The sequence below is a fragment of the Atractosteus spatula genome, chromosome 8 (genome assembly GCF_055471065.1).
Source record: "Atractosteus spatula isolate fAtrSpa1 chromosome 8, fAtrSpa1.hap1, whole genome shotgun sequence".
NCBI classification, from domain to species: domain Eukaryota; kingdom Metazoa; phylum Chordata; class Actinopteri; order Semionotiformes; family Lepisosteidae; genus Atractosteus; species Atractosteus spatula.
In genome coordinates, this window is record NC_142713.1 from 15440428 (window position 1) to 15455877 (window position 15450).

Consider the following 15450-nt stretch of genomic DNA (forward strand, 5'->3'; position numbering starts at 1 on the left):
TGCTGATTTGCTTGCCAGACAATTTATGAACTTATTTTTATGAAATTTATGAAATGAATTTATTAATTTACGAACAGCAATAACTGTTGCTGATAAAATTATATAAAGCTCAAGTCACTAAACATGCACTGCATTGAAAAAGTATTTGCCCCCTGTCTGATTTTCTGCATATTTGCCAATTTTTTTCATCAGATCTTTTCATGGGTTGTAGTATTATATAAGCAGAGTTTGAGAAAACATTACACTAAAGTTTGGTGTTTCTTTCATTTGTCTGGTGTGCAAAGTAATCAAATATGCAATTTTCAGCCGTGAAAATGTTCCTACCCCCTTGGTGAAGTAATCCAATTAAAAGGATAATTAGGGTCAGCTGTTTGAATACTTTGGTTAACATTCAGGCCTCACTTAGGCCAGCCTTGCCCAATATAAATCTGAGTACATTTGGTTAAGTTGTCAACAGAAGAGGCACATTCATACCTCTCATTAAAAGAAATTCCTGAAAACCTCCAGAAACAAAAGTTGTCTACCTTGGAAAGGGTTACAAAGCCATTTCTAGGGACTCCACTGAAACACACCTATTTTGTCCAAGTGGAGATAGTTTGGGACATTACTGAATCTTCCCAGGAGTGGCCGTCCTGCCAAAATCTGTCCAAGTGCAAGTGTAAACCTGCCAGGAAGTAACAAAGATCCTAATAACATCTAGGGACCTGCAGGCCTCTCTTATGTTGGCTAAGGCATGTTTTTTCCCATGACTCCACCATCAGAATGACACAAAATGGACCTCGATGATCTTCAAGGGTTCTGGAACAATGCTCTACGGTCTGATGAGTCAAAAATGGAACTTTATGGCCTACATGGCCCTGTTATGTCTGGTGAAAACCAAACACTGCATTCCATAGTAAGAACTTCATACCAGCGGTCAAGCATAGTGATGGTGGTGGTGGTTGTCATCAATGTCACTCAGGGTGCCTTTTATCTAATATTAGATTTTGGTTGGAATCTGATAAGATTCACTGTGAAAAATCTGCAATCATGCAGAAAAACAGGCAGGAGGAAAATACTTTTTCACAGCACTGCACATTAACATCAATTTCAATTTAAGGCACGAGTAGTCAATCTAGGCACTTTCATTTTTGCTCGATCTAATCTTAACTATTGAAATGATCTTCAGCACCTGGGTTAACAAATTAAGGCTCAAACGAAATTACTGAAAGGTTTCAAGTTTTGTAACGGAATGGAAGTGCCAAGGTGAACTGCGCCAGGTTCAAGGTCTCAAATAGACATTACTGAATAATTAGAGGATATTTTAGTTTCAAAGCAGAGAACAAAAATTAAGAAATGTGTACCTTTTAATTGAAATAAAATGTTTGATGTATTCATTGAAACAGATCTGTCTTGGTGTTAGAGAAGGTACAGTAATAAAATTGGGAGCATTACCGTTGCAATTAAGTATTAGACTTTGAATAATCTGTTAACACAACCTAACAACCTTCCTTAGAAAAATATTATGTATATTGACAGAGTAATACACAGTAAATGTCTCCCATATTATGCAGTTGGCCAAAAACTGATGTAGTTAAGAAAAATATAGGAGCTTTAGGAGTATTAAATTTATGTTGTGAAACAAATTATTGTTCTAACATAGTAGAGGTTATGCTATTACTAAATATCTACTAGTCAAAACAAAATTATGTGAAGCATCCTTGTTAGAAGTACATCTTGTCTTTTTAAAAAATGAATTTTAGAATCCAGGAAGAATCATTAGCATGCAACACAAAATCATTCCTTAAGCACATATTAATTTCTTAAGAGACTGAAAGACCAGGCATTGAAACCAGCCAAAAGGGGTTAACAAATGGTGAGTTAGAACAGGAAATTGACATCACACATAGAAATTACAGTTTTTCTTTTCTTGGTTTTAACTAGGATAAAATAAGAACTGAAGAAACAAACCTACAGATGCAGCCATTCAAAATGCGCGGTAAAAACCCACGGTACAGTAACCTACCCACAAGCCACCGCAGGGCACCGCGGTAAGTGATTGGCTGGCCAAAATGACCGACAGGGGCACTCGTGGTGCATTGGTTGGTAGTGCAAAGATTTAATCATTTAATGTCTTTACTGTGCACATTTTAATCCGCTTAGTTTTGAATATTTATATGGATTTTACCACTAAAGGGAAATTTTAGTAGCTGAGCATAAAAAGAAGAGGAGCATAACGCATCTGAAGGTCATAAACGATATTAATTTAGGAACATAAACATTACTGTATGTATGTAAACTGTACTGTGTATGGCTGGTCTTGGTAGTTTAAAGAAAAAATACACACCAGTCTTCCATTTCTCCCTAAACATTTTAAGCATGAAAGTTTTATGAAACGGTACCCAAATATGCGATTGCTGTATAGAATGAATTTTAATTTAAAAAAATTATTTAACACGAACATTAAGCTGTTTACATCTTCCGCCTGAGAACAGTCACCCGTTGCTACCCAATGCAGAAACACAGCCACTAACTAGCAAAGAGAGGACATTAGCTACCCAATATGATAAAGAAATAAATGATTATTTTGTTTATTTCTTTTGCACATTTATTTGAACATTTCCATCGATTGTACAAGCACTTGGAAACTGTCCAATCCCTAGTTCATCAGGCATTTTACCGGTCTGGCACCGGTCTGTGTCTTCCAGGATATAATGCCAGCGAACTCTTGTTTTTATGTCCACTATAACAGACAATCTCCTTTGCTTTTAACCGAGCGTTTAATAATTTCCTAAAATGAAAATGATTTACTTTATTTCCCTCACGGGATCAATAAAAGTATCTATCATCTGTCTAAACTATGGGACAGAATTCTGGGGTCTTCCCATACCAGAGATTATGGTAGGGCTTCAGAATGGTGATTGGCTGACACCATCTGACACCCCTCTGATTGGAGAAAAAAGACGTGCTGGTTTGCTATACATACTGTACCAGGAAGAGGATTTCTTTCTATTCAAAACGTGTATTTTAAAAGTTTAAGAAGTAAAAACCTTACAGCGTACACAGATTTCTAAACTGATCAGGATCGTTATCTTTGTCTTATGCATAATAATGTTCACCGCTCTGTCCAGCAAATTAATAATAAACTTTATTTTATATAGCGTTTTAAACGAATAAGTAATTAGATTGCTCATAAACCTAATCACTTGCTTTTTCTTTTTATTTAGGCTCAGATTTCAACTATAGATCGTATTATTAATAACCATAATAACAACCAACCAACAAAAACAACCATATAAACATAATACCAACCAAAAACATAGATAACAACCACAATACAAAATCAAATATATCAAACCATTTTACTCTCGCAAAGTCCTCCAATTATCATAATCCCGCCCCTTATGCAAAACCAAACCTTCCTCCCATCCCAGTTTATCCTGTTTATCATAAACAAAATCCACCTCAATTTTCAACATAAAGCATTACACAAAATCAATACCTCAACACTCCATACTCAACAACGATAATTCACAAACAGCCAGAACATGTAACTACACCTTCCCAAACAGACCTAATTTCCATAGCCCCGCCCCTTATGCAAAACCAACATCCCTCCCCTGTTCTCTCCCTCCCCTGGCGGTTGTAATTGTTTTTATTTTCAAATAAATTTTAGCAAAGTCATGTATTTTAAAAATCTTAAGATTTTTATATTTATGTCTTTATTTAGTGGTTTCATTAGTGACAAAGGCTAAACTTTCTTGGAAAAATGTCTTTTATGTAAACCATGTTTGCTATTAATTCATTCAGGGCTAAAATATGTTCATTGTCTTCTAATGAAAGAAGGGTTCCTTTCGCCGTAGTCGGGTTGAAATTAGAAGCTTGCCACGCCCGGACTGTTACACCAACGCATTAGCATGTTAAAGCGATTTCATTGAGGAGCCTAGCCTTTAACTAGTAAGTACTGTACTTACTGGGTTTTTGAGGGGGGGGGAGGTGTCTTTCGCTGGAAATCTCGCCTCCTACTTTGAAAATACCCGTGAAACCGGTTCAATTCGTCACAGCCAGCACTCGTGCGGAGAGGGGGGTTGTACTTGCAGTGTATACAGTACACGCGTTATGCTCTTCGTTAATGTCTAAGCCGGAACATATCATTATATCTCATTTTGTATTTCTTAAAAAAAAATCGTTTTCCCAGCCTAACAGTATTGTTTTTAACCTGTAAAGCGCTTTGAGGAGCCACCTTTAAAGGTGCCATATACAATAAAGTTCATTATTATTACTATTGTAAATTTGCTGGACAGAGAGGTGAACATTATTACACAGAAGACAAAGATAGCGATTTGCGTTGCATTGTGTATCGTGCTGCTTTAATACAGTTTTAAATAATTAAAAGTCTAAACAGTATCAGCTTTATTTATGGGTTTTAAATAAAGGTGATTTAAACGCGATTTAAATCAATATAAATGTTTATATTGTAACGCATAGGTGACTATTCATTGTTATTAAAATGACTTAAATTCGATCATGTTGTGATATTTAGAAATATACATTTGTTTGGTGCGAGTGAAGTTTTATTTAATCTCTGAGCCATACTGATTCTTCTGGAAGCCAGTTTCCGCCAGGGAGTAAAAAAAAAAAACACACTATGGTATTCTCTCCAATGCAGTGCAGTTAAAAACATACCTCTGATGCTGCTCCTAAATGAATATCGTTTATGACCATCAGAAGCTTTATGCTCCTTTTCTTTTTTCCAGTGGATTGAACAGGGAGAGGCATTTCATGATGTACTTTTCACTGATGAAACAACAGTGGCTCTGGAACAGTTTTCAACCATGTCGTTTTATAAAAAGGGGAGATATGTACACGTTACTGAAGCTAAAACTTTAGCCTTTGTCACTAATGTAACCACTAAATAAAGACATATAGAAATCCCTACGTTACAGACTGTATATGGCTGGTATTGGTAGTTTAAAGAAAAAATACACACCAGTATTCCACTTTCTCCCTAAACATTTTAAGCATCAGAGTCTTACATGTGGTTATTTCGGAAACGTTTGTACGTGCTCCTTCTGACCATGTTACTGTTTACTGTTACTGACCATATTAAGTTTAAGTGCCTGTGGGCACTTTTCCTGTCCGTGGGGGGTGGACTGTCGTTCATTAGAAGGTTAGTCTGTTCTACTCTGAGAATGTAGAGGGGGTGGAAAGTGCCCGCGGTCATTTAATTAGTATTAAAATTCGCACTGATTCCCTTGCGAAGATACGGACATAGGAATATTCGTGCGTGGTCAAAAAATGGCATAAAAACGACAAAGTGAAGGCTGTGAAAACATTCACAATGTACTTTATACACAAAGCAAATATACCCCCCCCCTCAATTCAATTCAAGCTGCTTTATTAGCATGACAGATGGGTACAATCAGTGTTGGGTATTTACTTTGCTTTGAGATGCCACTTTTAAAGGTGATATATAAAATCAAGGCTTTAACTTGCTTTAACTCCGCAAGTCTGAGTTCTTGTGTCTGTCCTATCCGAACCCGAAAGTATTACAATATGTATCTTTAGAGCAGGTGGTGTACAGCTTTTTAGTATAGATTACACTTTTCTAAAATGTATTTAAAAAATAAAAACGATTACAATCTAATCTTTCCACGTTTGATCCCAAAATAAATCTAAACGGGGAGAAAGCTATGCTGAAAGTTTATTAAGATACTTAGAAGACAAAGATATCAATTTATGTTGCATTTGTCTGATTGTGAATCAAAAAACACATATATTTAAACCCGCATTTGCGATTTAAATCAAAACGTTATTTAAATCAATATAAATGTTTATATTGTAACGCCTAGGTGACTATTCATTGTTATTAAAATGACTTAAATTCGATCATGTTGTGATATTTAGAAATATAAATTTGTTTGGTGCGAGTGAGGTTTTATTTAATCTCTGACTCAGTGATGGCCTGGCATGGTGAGGTGCGCTGGCAGCTATGTGGTGTTACGCAGTGGTGGCCTGACACGGTGAGGTGCCCTGGCAGCTGTATGATGCAGTGGTGGCCTGGCATGGTGAGGTGCGCTTGCAGCTATGTGACGCAGTGGTGGCCTAGCACGGTGAGGTGCGCTGGCAGCTGTGTGATGCAGTGGTGGTCGGGTATGTAGAGGTGCACTGGCAGCTGTGTGTTGTGACGCAGTGGTGGCCTGACACGGTGAGGTGCGCTGGCAGCTGTGTGATGCAGTGGTGGCCTGGCACGGTGAGGTGCGCTGACAGCTGTGTGGTGTGGCGCAGTTGTGGCCTGGCACGGTGAAGTGCGCTGGCAGCTGTGTGGTGTGACGCAGTGGTGGCCTGGCACGGTGAAGTGCGCTGGCAGCTGTGTGGTGTGACCCAGTGGTGGCCTGGCACGGTGAAGTGCGCTGGCAGCTGTGTGGTGTGACGCAGTGGTGGCCTGGCACGGTGAGGTGCGCTGGCAGCTGTGTGATGCAGTGGTGGTCGGGTATGTAGAGGTGCACTGGCAGCTGTGTGTTGTGACGCAGTGGTGGCCTGGCACGGTGAGGTGCGCTGGCAGCTGTGTGATGCAGTGGTGGCCGGGCACAGTGAGGTGCGCTGGCAGCTGTGTGGTGTGACGCAGTGGTGGCCTGGCACGGTGAAGTGCGCTGGCAGCTGTGTGGTGTGACGCAGTGGTGGCCTGGCACGGTGAAGTGCGCTGGCAGCTGTGTGGTGTGACCCAGTGGTGGCCTGGCACGGTGAAGTGCGCTGGCAGCTGTGTGGTGTGACGCAGTGGTGGCCTGGTACGGTGAGGTGCGCTGGCAGCTGTGTGGTGTGACGCAGTGGTGGCCTGGCACGGTGAAGTGCGCTGGCAGCTGTGTGGTGTGACGCAGTGGTGGCCTGGCACGGTGAAGTGCGCTGGCAGCTGTGTGGTGTGACGCAGTGGTGGCCTGGTACGGTGAGGTGCCCTGGCAGCTGTATGATGCAGTGGTGGCCTGGCACGGTGAGGTGCGCTTGCAGCTATGTGACGCAGTGGTGGCCTGGCACGGTGAGGTGCGCTGGCAGCTGTGCGATGCAGTGGTGGTCGGGTATGTAGAGGTGCACTGGCAGCTGTGTGTTGTGACGCAGTGGTGGCCTGGCACGGTGAGGTGCGCTGGCAGCTGTGTGATGCAGTGGTGGCCTGGCACGGTGAGGTGCGCTGACAGCTGTGTGGTGTGGCGCAGTTGTGGCCTGGCACGGTGAAGTGCGCTGGCAGCTGTGTGATGCAGTGGTGGCCGGGCACGGTGAGGTGCGCTGGCAGGTGGGTGATGCAGTGGTGGCCTGGCACCGTGAGGTGCGCTGGCAGCTGTGTGGTGTGACGCAGTGGTGGCCTGGCACGGTGAGGTGCGCTGGCAGCTGTGTGGTGTGACGCAGTGGTGGCCTGGCACGGTGAAGTGCGCTGGCAGCTGTGTGGTGTGACCCAGTGGTGGCCTGGCACGGTGAGGTGCGCTGGCAGCTGTGTGGTGTGACGCAGTGGTGGCCTGGCACGGTGAGGTGCGCTGGCAGCTGTGTGGTGTGACGCAGTGGTGGCCTGGCACGGTGAAGTGCGCTGGCAGCTGTGTGGTGTGACGCAGTGGTGGCCTGGTACGGTGAGGTGCGCTGGCAGCTGTGTGGTGTGACGCAGTGGTGGCCTGGCACGGTGAAGTGCGCTGGCAGCTGTGTGGTGTGACGCAGTGGTGGCCTGGCACGGTGAAGTGCGCTGGCAGCTGTGTGGTGTGACGCAGTGGTGGCCTGGTACGGTGACGTGCCCTGGCAGCTGTATGATGCAGTGGTGGCCTGGCACGGTGAGGTGCGCTTGCAGCTATGTGACGCAGTGGTGGCCTGGCACGGTGAGGTGCGCTGGCAGCTGTGCGATGCAGTGGTGGTCGGGTATGTAGAGGTGCGCTGACAGCTGTGTGGTGTGGCGCAGTTGTGGCCTGGCACGGTGAAGTGCGCTGGCAGCTGTGTGATGCAGTGGTGGCCGGGCACGGTGAGGTGCGCTGGCAGGTGGGTGATGCAGTGGTGGCCTGGCACCGTGAGGTGCGCTGGCAGCTGTGTGGTGTGACGCAGTGGTGGCCTGGCACGGTGAGGTGCGCTGGTAGCTGTGTGATGCAGTGGTGGTCGGGTATGTAGAGGTGCACTGGCAGCTGTGTGTTGTGATGCAGTGGTGGCCTGGCACGGTGAGGTGCGCTGGCATATAATGAATATATTCATGTGCATCCAACACACAGTTCAACGCTAGCAACTACACAAAATCTAAAATATGAGCTCTACTTGCCACTTACAATACCAACAGTACCAGCTAACTTTAGTAGTGATATTTTCATGGATCTTTTTAACAATAAAATTTACAACATCAGACTTCAGACACAATTAAACAGGCCTCAAAAAAGTCTGGTACAAACATTTTCAGCATGGTGAAACATGGTGAACATTTCCACCACTGCGTCACACCACACAGCTGCCAGCGCACCTCACCTACCAGGCCACCACTGCATCACCCAGCTGCCAGCGCACCTCACCGTGCCAGGCCACCACTGCATCACACAGCTGCCAGCGCACCTCACCGTGCCAGGCCACCACTGCGTCACACCACACAGCTGCCAGCGCACCTCACCGTGCCAGGCCACCACTGCGTCACACCACACAGCTGCCAGGGCACCTCACCGTGTCAGGCCACCACTGCGTCACACATATTTCAGCGCCATATATTTCATGGATATTATGGAATATAATGGATGGATATCTTAGTTATCTTTCTAGTTCACAGGTTTGCATGCATAATTTAATTTTGAAAGCCACTGAGACATCAGGTACTACTGTTGTATTTATGAAAAAGAAACAAAACAAAAAACATACTGTGCCATCCTACTCCTTAGTTAATACATTTTATTATTCATAAACAGTTAACATTGTTAGCAAAATATTTTGAATTATATTTAACCCTTCTTTAGTTTTGTATTTAACTTATTATATGATAGTCAGACTTAATGTATATTTGAACAATGAAAATATATTTTTACAAGATTTTACATTAAGCACTTAAAATTAATATGGTTAATAATAGTAAACTGTAACATGCTGTAACAAGATCGGTTAAACTGCGAAGAAAATGCTTTCAGAGAAAATGTTTCAGGTGTGAAGAACATAGATCTCCAATGCAATTTCAACCAAACCTGTTCCCACACACCCTGCCCCCACTACCATTAGAATATACACAAAGCACTCAAATCTTTCGAGCTAATGATCAGGTGACCCGAGAGAGAGTGAGAGAAACACCAAGGGGTGCGGAACGAGGGAACTATTTACATGGAAAACGGGCGATCTCCCCAGACTGTCCACCCGTTTCACTGTTACCTGGATACCTCTTTATTTAGAACTCACTAACACTGATTTTTAGTTTAGAAGGATTCAAGTAGGGTTTTAGATGAAAGGCAGCGACCTTAATCAAGCCCAAATCATAACTGAACCCATTCAGAGCCTACATTACATTTTAGCGTTTCATTCTGAGCAGAAGACCCTCACACCTGAAGAAGGGGGAGGTGTTTTTCGCTGGAAATCTCACCTGCTTCTACTTTACAACCGGAGTGCTGGCTGTGACGAATTAAACCGGTATTACAGGTTTCAATCACAGACCATGTGACATGGGAGTCAGGAAACTAACACACAGCGCCACCGGATTTGATAACGCTATAAAAACGCTATAAAATAATGTGACTTGGCACAGAACAAGTTTACAGCACAGTACAATAATAAATGCTGACCATGACTTTAGAAGCATAAATTGCCTTACACTCAATTTAAACACAAGCTGTCTTTAGCCCTCTAAGCTGGTTCATACAGAAATGTAAAGATCCAGGCTCAGAACACACAGCTTCATTAGCGAATACATATGCAGGACAACTAGAGAAGACGTTTTACAGTGGATGGATTTTTAGAAACATCCCATCAGTGACATCACTGAAGTCAACTCCTAGGTACTGTAACTGTCGTGTGGATAGTTTCACAAGAATCAGACAAAGGTTTAAGCATCGCTTGTTCTAGATAAAACTGCAAAAAAAAAATGTACTTCTTTGCGGCTCTGTTTGCCCAAATCATATATTCACAACGTGAAATCTAGAAAATAATATTACGTAACCAAAATCCACAATATGGAAACAGAACCTGTGTAATTGTTGATAGATGATGTACTCGTAACATTTTTTCAAGACGAACTACAACATTTAAAAAATGACTTGTATGTACTTGATATCTCTAATCAATCCACAGGTCCCAGCACAAAATGAAACTAAAACGCATACCGTTTCGCGCTTCTTATTAGTTGCTCAAAAGTAATTTGACCGTATGAAATGCATAATATAAACCTAGAAACATATACGTGAGCGGTACTTAAGCACTGTAGTATCGGTGTTAAGACATACCTCTCAAATACTGTAAATCAAGTTAAAAATATCTCAAGACCGATTCTGGTCATAATGAAACCATGTTTCGTGTATGTTTTCTTTAAAGTACCGAGACCAGCCATATACTGTATGTTTATGTTCCAAAATTAATATCGTTTATGGCCTTCACATGCGTTGCAGTATGCTCCTATTCTTTTTTGCTCAGCTACTAAGATTTCCCTTCAGTGGTAAAATTAGATATGAATATTCAATACTTAAACGGGCACAGTTAAGACATTAAATATACATATACATACTGTATACAGTACAGTTTGCATACGGTAATATGTTTATGTTCCTAAATCAATCTCTTTTATGAGCATGTGAAAGGCATGGTGAAGCACTGTACTTTGCATGATTGGAAACAAATCCGTGATTGCGAAATGCTGTGGTGTTACTTTTACAAAGACGGTCAATGAAAAAAAGAATGTTGACCAGGGCAATACTTTGAGTTTACACTTACAGCTTGTCCAAGGTCATTCATTATTAATACTATTAGTAATATCTTCGTTAAAGACTTTGATGGCCACAGCTCAAACATGAGAGGTTGAGCTTTATTAGCTCCACCTTGCGGAAATTCCGGATACTATTATTTTGCTTGTCGTATTATAGGAGAATTTACGGTAACTCGCGGTATTTACCGGTAGCTTGCGGTAGACTGCGTACAGCGTACCGCAAAATAATGCGGTATCGCCCGCGCATTTTGAATGGCTGCATCTGTAAATGCCCATTACCCAAACTGTTTACATACTCCTTCAGTCTTAACATTAAATTGCAGACATAGTAAAGCAAATATGATAAATATGACCACCAAATTATTTCACGTTAAGTATTTATACAACTGTTATTGACAGATTAACTGGAAAACAAATTAAACTGTTTTAGCTATACTACTGCTGAAGACCAAGAAGATAAACTTAGTGATAATTTGCACTTACTGGTACTCTTCCTAAAGAGGGCTTTGCTGAAGGTGTCCCAGCCTTGACCACAGCTTGTGAGTTGGAGGGTGTAGTTTGCCCATAGCTGGCAGGGGTACCTGCTTGCCCCGGTGTGGGTAAAGGGGTGGACCCTGGCTGCCCAGTGGAGCCTAAAGCCAAGCTGGTTGGAGGTGTGGGTGCAGAAGTGGTGGTTGTAGTAGAGGTGCCTGTAGGGGTTGAGGTTCCAGCAAGGCTGAGACCACCAATGCACTCAGAAGTTTCATGCTGGGCAGAAGACAGTGCAGAGCTGTGTTCATGGAACAATGAGCGCAGCTTTTGGTCCAGGGCCTTGATGTCATCAATGCCCACGGCCTTTCCCTGCAGTTCACTCTCACATTCGATACAGTGGGTGTGGGGCTGGTTGGGGAAGGGTGCTGGCTGGGGTTGGCTGTGTACTAGTGTCTGCTGCACCACAGGAATATTTGTGGTGACAGGCTGCAGACTAGAGAGGGAAAGCTGGGGTAGTAAAGGAATGCTGCCACCACCTGCCACAGAAGTTGAAACCGTTTGTATTGGCTGACCAACTGGCTGGGAGGTAGAAGCTTGGGTCAGAGAAGCACTGGAGGCCAAGCTGTCTGGATGGAAAGTAGATGGAGGTTGCTCTGTGCTACTGCTGGTAATTAAAGAACCAGAAGCTGAAGGAACCATACTTTTGGACACTGACACACTGATAAGCTGCTGGGCTGAGAAGGAGATGGGAAGACTACTGTTTGGTCCAACTGCAGGTGGTTGGGACAGCTGAGGGACACCTGGTGGAGATCCAGAAGGTGGGGCACTAATACAGGGAGCAACTGCATTAACAAGTGAAGGCTGAGAGGCAGGTTCTGGTGGGGACAAAGGGCCAAGCAGAGATGGGGCAGGTGCAGTTCCAATACCCCCAGCTAAGCTCACCGCTTGGGCAGGCTGCTGCTGAACTGGAGGTGGTGAGGAGGAACATAGTAGTGAGAGAGAAGAGGCAGAGACAACATCGGAGACGTTACTCTGTACTTGGGTTACCGGCAAAGAGGTAACAGGACTACTGGAAGTAACACTGATTGCTTCAGTGGTCTCTGGGCCTATCCCAGTGATGCTAGTACTATCCGACTGCAAGGGCATCAGAGGTGGCATAGTGAGGTTGACTGTGGGTGGAGCGGTACTGGGTCCCTCATCATACTGGCCCTGCCGCATCTCTGAGAAGGCCTGTTGCAAACTCAAGGAATTTGCAGAGTGAGAAAGGCCCAAGCTATGAGAACTCACTGGAGCTACAAGAGAAGAGGAAAAACAAAACGTAAGTCTAAAGGATATATTTACCCTAAGATTAATCTATTAAGTATGTCAAAAAGGTATATAGGGGACCATATTAAACAAAAACACACTGCCAACTTACACTTCAAGGTAGTGCTTCAAATGAAAACAAGCTCTAAAAAATAAAACTTTAAAAACACCAGTACAACAATATACCCAGTAAGACAAAAACAGTGAGAAAAAAGTTTCTGTAATTCACCTGTGGCTGACATCTCCTTAGGTAGACTATAAGCTGTTTGGCCAAAAAACTGATCTTTGAGACGGGACTCTGGAACAGGGCTTACGATGAACCGCCGACCGGCTGAGTGGACAACCTGTGTAGTTGAACTAGCCTGGACCCCTGGGCAATAATAAGGGAATAGAAAGTTTAGGACTTTATCCTTGCAAATTTTACGAACTGTTCTCAATTTTAACCATTAGATATATCAGTGGAACCCACCTCCCCCACATAAATTTATTCAGGCTTTGCAAACTTAAAAATAGTTAAGTAAATGATTTGGGACTGACCACCCAAAATGCAACCTGTCTACTGAGATTTAGATAAATCTGGCACTTGTACAGAGGTGGTAATGTTCTTGGAATGTTTGGTCATTTTTATTTTGCTTTAAACCATGTTGAGCAACAAGGACTAAAGTGACACCCACAACATGTTTTCAAATTAAGAAAAGAGACTGATTCATTTAAAATAAACTCTTCAGTTCTGTTAAATAAAAAGTGAACAACATGGGAGCAAATGTAATTTCCTACCTATCTGAAGAGGAACTGACGTCACAGGCTCTGGCTGTCTAAACTCACTCACCACCTTGAAGATAAAGAGTGCAAGTACAAACATTTAATTCTTACATAGCAACTGAAAATGTACAGTAGAATTTAAACTGTCACAAATCAGCTTAACGTGGTCACCTCTGGTGATTGCAGTTATTTAGGATAAGATAACTGTTTCAAGCAACATTCATTTTCATCTTCTAATGATATATACTTACTAACATTTAAATTGAACAAATGAAACAAAAGTAATCTACTTTTGTATTGTAACGCTTACAGCCACCATTGAGTGTGAAAACGGCTTACCAGAACGGTGACATCACCGCCCTTCCCTGTGAATACCAGGGGCTGCAGACGCTGGGCTGGGGAGATCTCTCTTTAGCTCAACAGGCTGGGTCCCTGTTGAGTGAAGCCAGAGACCCGGGTTCGAGTCCCCGACGGTGGGGGGCCGACCTGATGCGGCAGCGGCAAGGGCACCCACTTGAACCCCGTAGCGTTACACTGGTGTCAGAGTGGGATGGGATAGATCTTCGCCGAGGACGGCAAGTTAAGCGGGGGAGAGTTTAACGCTTACGGCCACCATTGAGTGTGAAAGCCGGCTTACCAGAGCGGTGATGTCACCGCCCTTTCCTGTGAATAGCAGGGGCTGCAGCTGCTGGGCTGTGGGAGATCTCTCGTTAGCTCAACAGGCTGGGTCCCTGTTGAGTGATGCCAGAGGCCCGGGTTCGAGTCTCCGACAGTGGGGGGGCCGACCTGATGCGGCAGTGGCAAGGGAGTCCACGTGAACCCCGTAGCGTTACAGTATCTACAAACATCTTTGAATTATGCAGTTTTCTCAATAGCTCTTCTAAGTTCTGAAATCTTTGCTTTCTGGATTGTTACCTGTATTAGGGCCTGAACAAGGGACATTGTAATGTTAAATGTAATGTATCTGCTTCATTTTGTGTTGTGCATTGTATTTCCGTTGTGTTACCCCCATGTCAAGATCGCTCACTACCAATTAAATAGGGCACTGCATGTAACATTAATTGCATGCCTTTGTAAACAATGGGGCACTGACAAACTCTTGACTGTACCTGGCATTCGGGGAAGAAGGGAGGTCTCCCCAGTCCCTGTCCGCTCTCAGTTTCCGCTCCCACATCTTCACTTAGCATCTCATCTGCTTTCTCAATGATCTCGCGCACCTGGTCAATAAAGGAGTCTCTCTCGGCCTCCAAGATGAACTCACTCTGGACCTGAGTCACAAGAGCACAATTATTCTCTTACTCTTCATGAGTCACCCACAAAGTAGTGTTCCTGCAGCTTACTTGCTTCTGACAGAACATTTCATACAGTTACCACAGCCAGAGAGAGCACCCAAATTTAGGTAGAACAAAAATGCATCAGTAAATATTTTAAAATTATAGTCACAACTGGGTGAATTCTTGGCATATAGCAAAATTAACTTTTGTTCATCAACGTAATTCAAGTCTTGCAAAAAAACAAACGTGATATTAAGAAATGGTAAAAGCAAGAATAAACATTTTTGCCTTCATTTTAGCAAGGACTGGTTTGCAAATTAAGAAGCATTAATTTTTGTACTATACCAAGAAATGGAATCTTATCATGATTTCCTATTTTTTAATATAAATAAGGCGTTTTCCATTCTAATGATCAGTAGGTATAGACTGTATTCAACCATAAGAAAAGATTAATTATATTACATTGCTCTTTTAAAGGAATGACCAACATTTTTCTTAGCAAGTTTCACACAAGTATGACACACTGCAATGTGCATTGCTATTATCGTCTTACAGTGTACACATTACAAATACTTCAGTTAAGGTATTAGTAATGTATTTATGGGTAATTCCACAATTTTGCTATTGGTTTTAGTTCTTATTTCTCAGGTATGTCAATGCCAAAGGGATATGAGTTGTTCAAATGTCAGTATGAATTTCTATTACAGTTAACTGTAATAATTCATACTGACAACTCTGGATACAGTAAAAATGGTGGTA

The 15450-nt window shown here is 42.9% G+C and overlaps 1 protein-coding gene across 2 annotated transcripts in view; it reads right to left on the minus strand.

The window, feature by feature from the left end:
- wnk1b (WNK lysine deficient protein kinase 1b) overlaps positions 1-15450 on the minus strand; it is a 153593-nt gene that overhangs the window by 48627 nt on the left and 89516 nt on the right. For both annotated transcript variants that reach the window (XM_088922937.1, XM_088922938.1), the window contains 4 exons: positions 14527-14685; positions 13433-13487; positions 12885-13025; positions 11363-12642 (listed from right to left, as the gene is read on the minus strand). In XM_088922937.1, the coding sequence (XP_088779063.1) occupies positions 11363-12642; positions 12885-13025; positions 13433-13487; positions 14527-14685 (1635 nt within the window). The remainder of the gene's footprint in view (positions 1-11362; positions 12643-12884; positions 13026-13432; positions 13488-14526; positions 14686-15450) is intronic.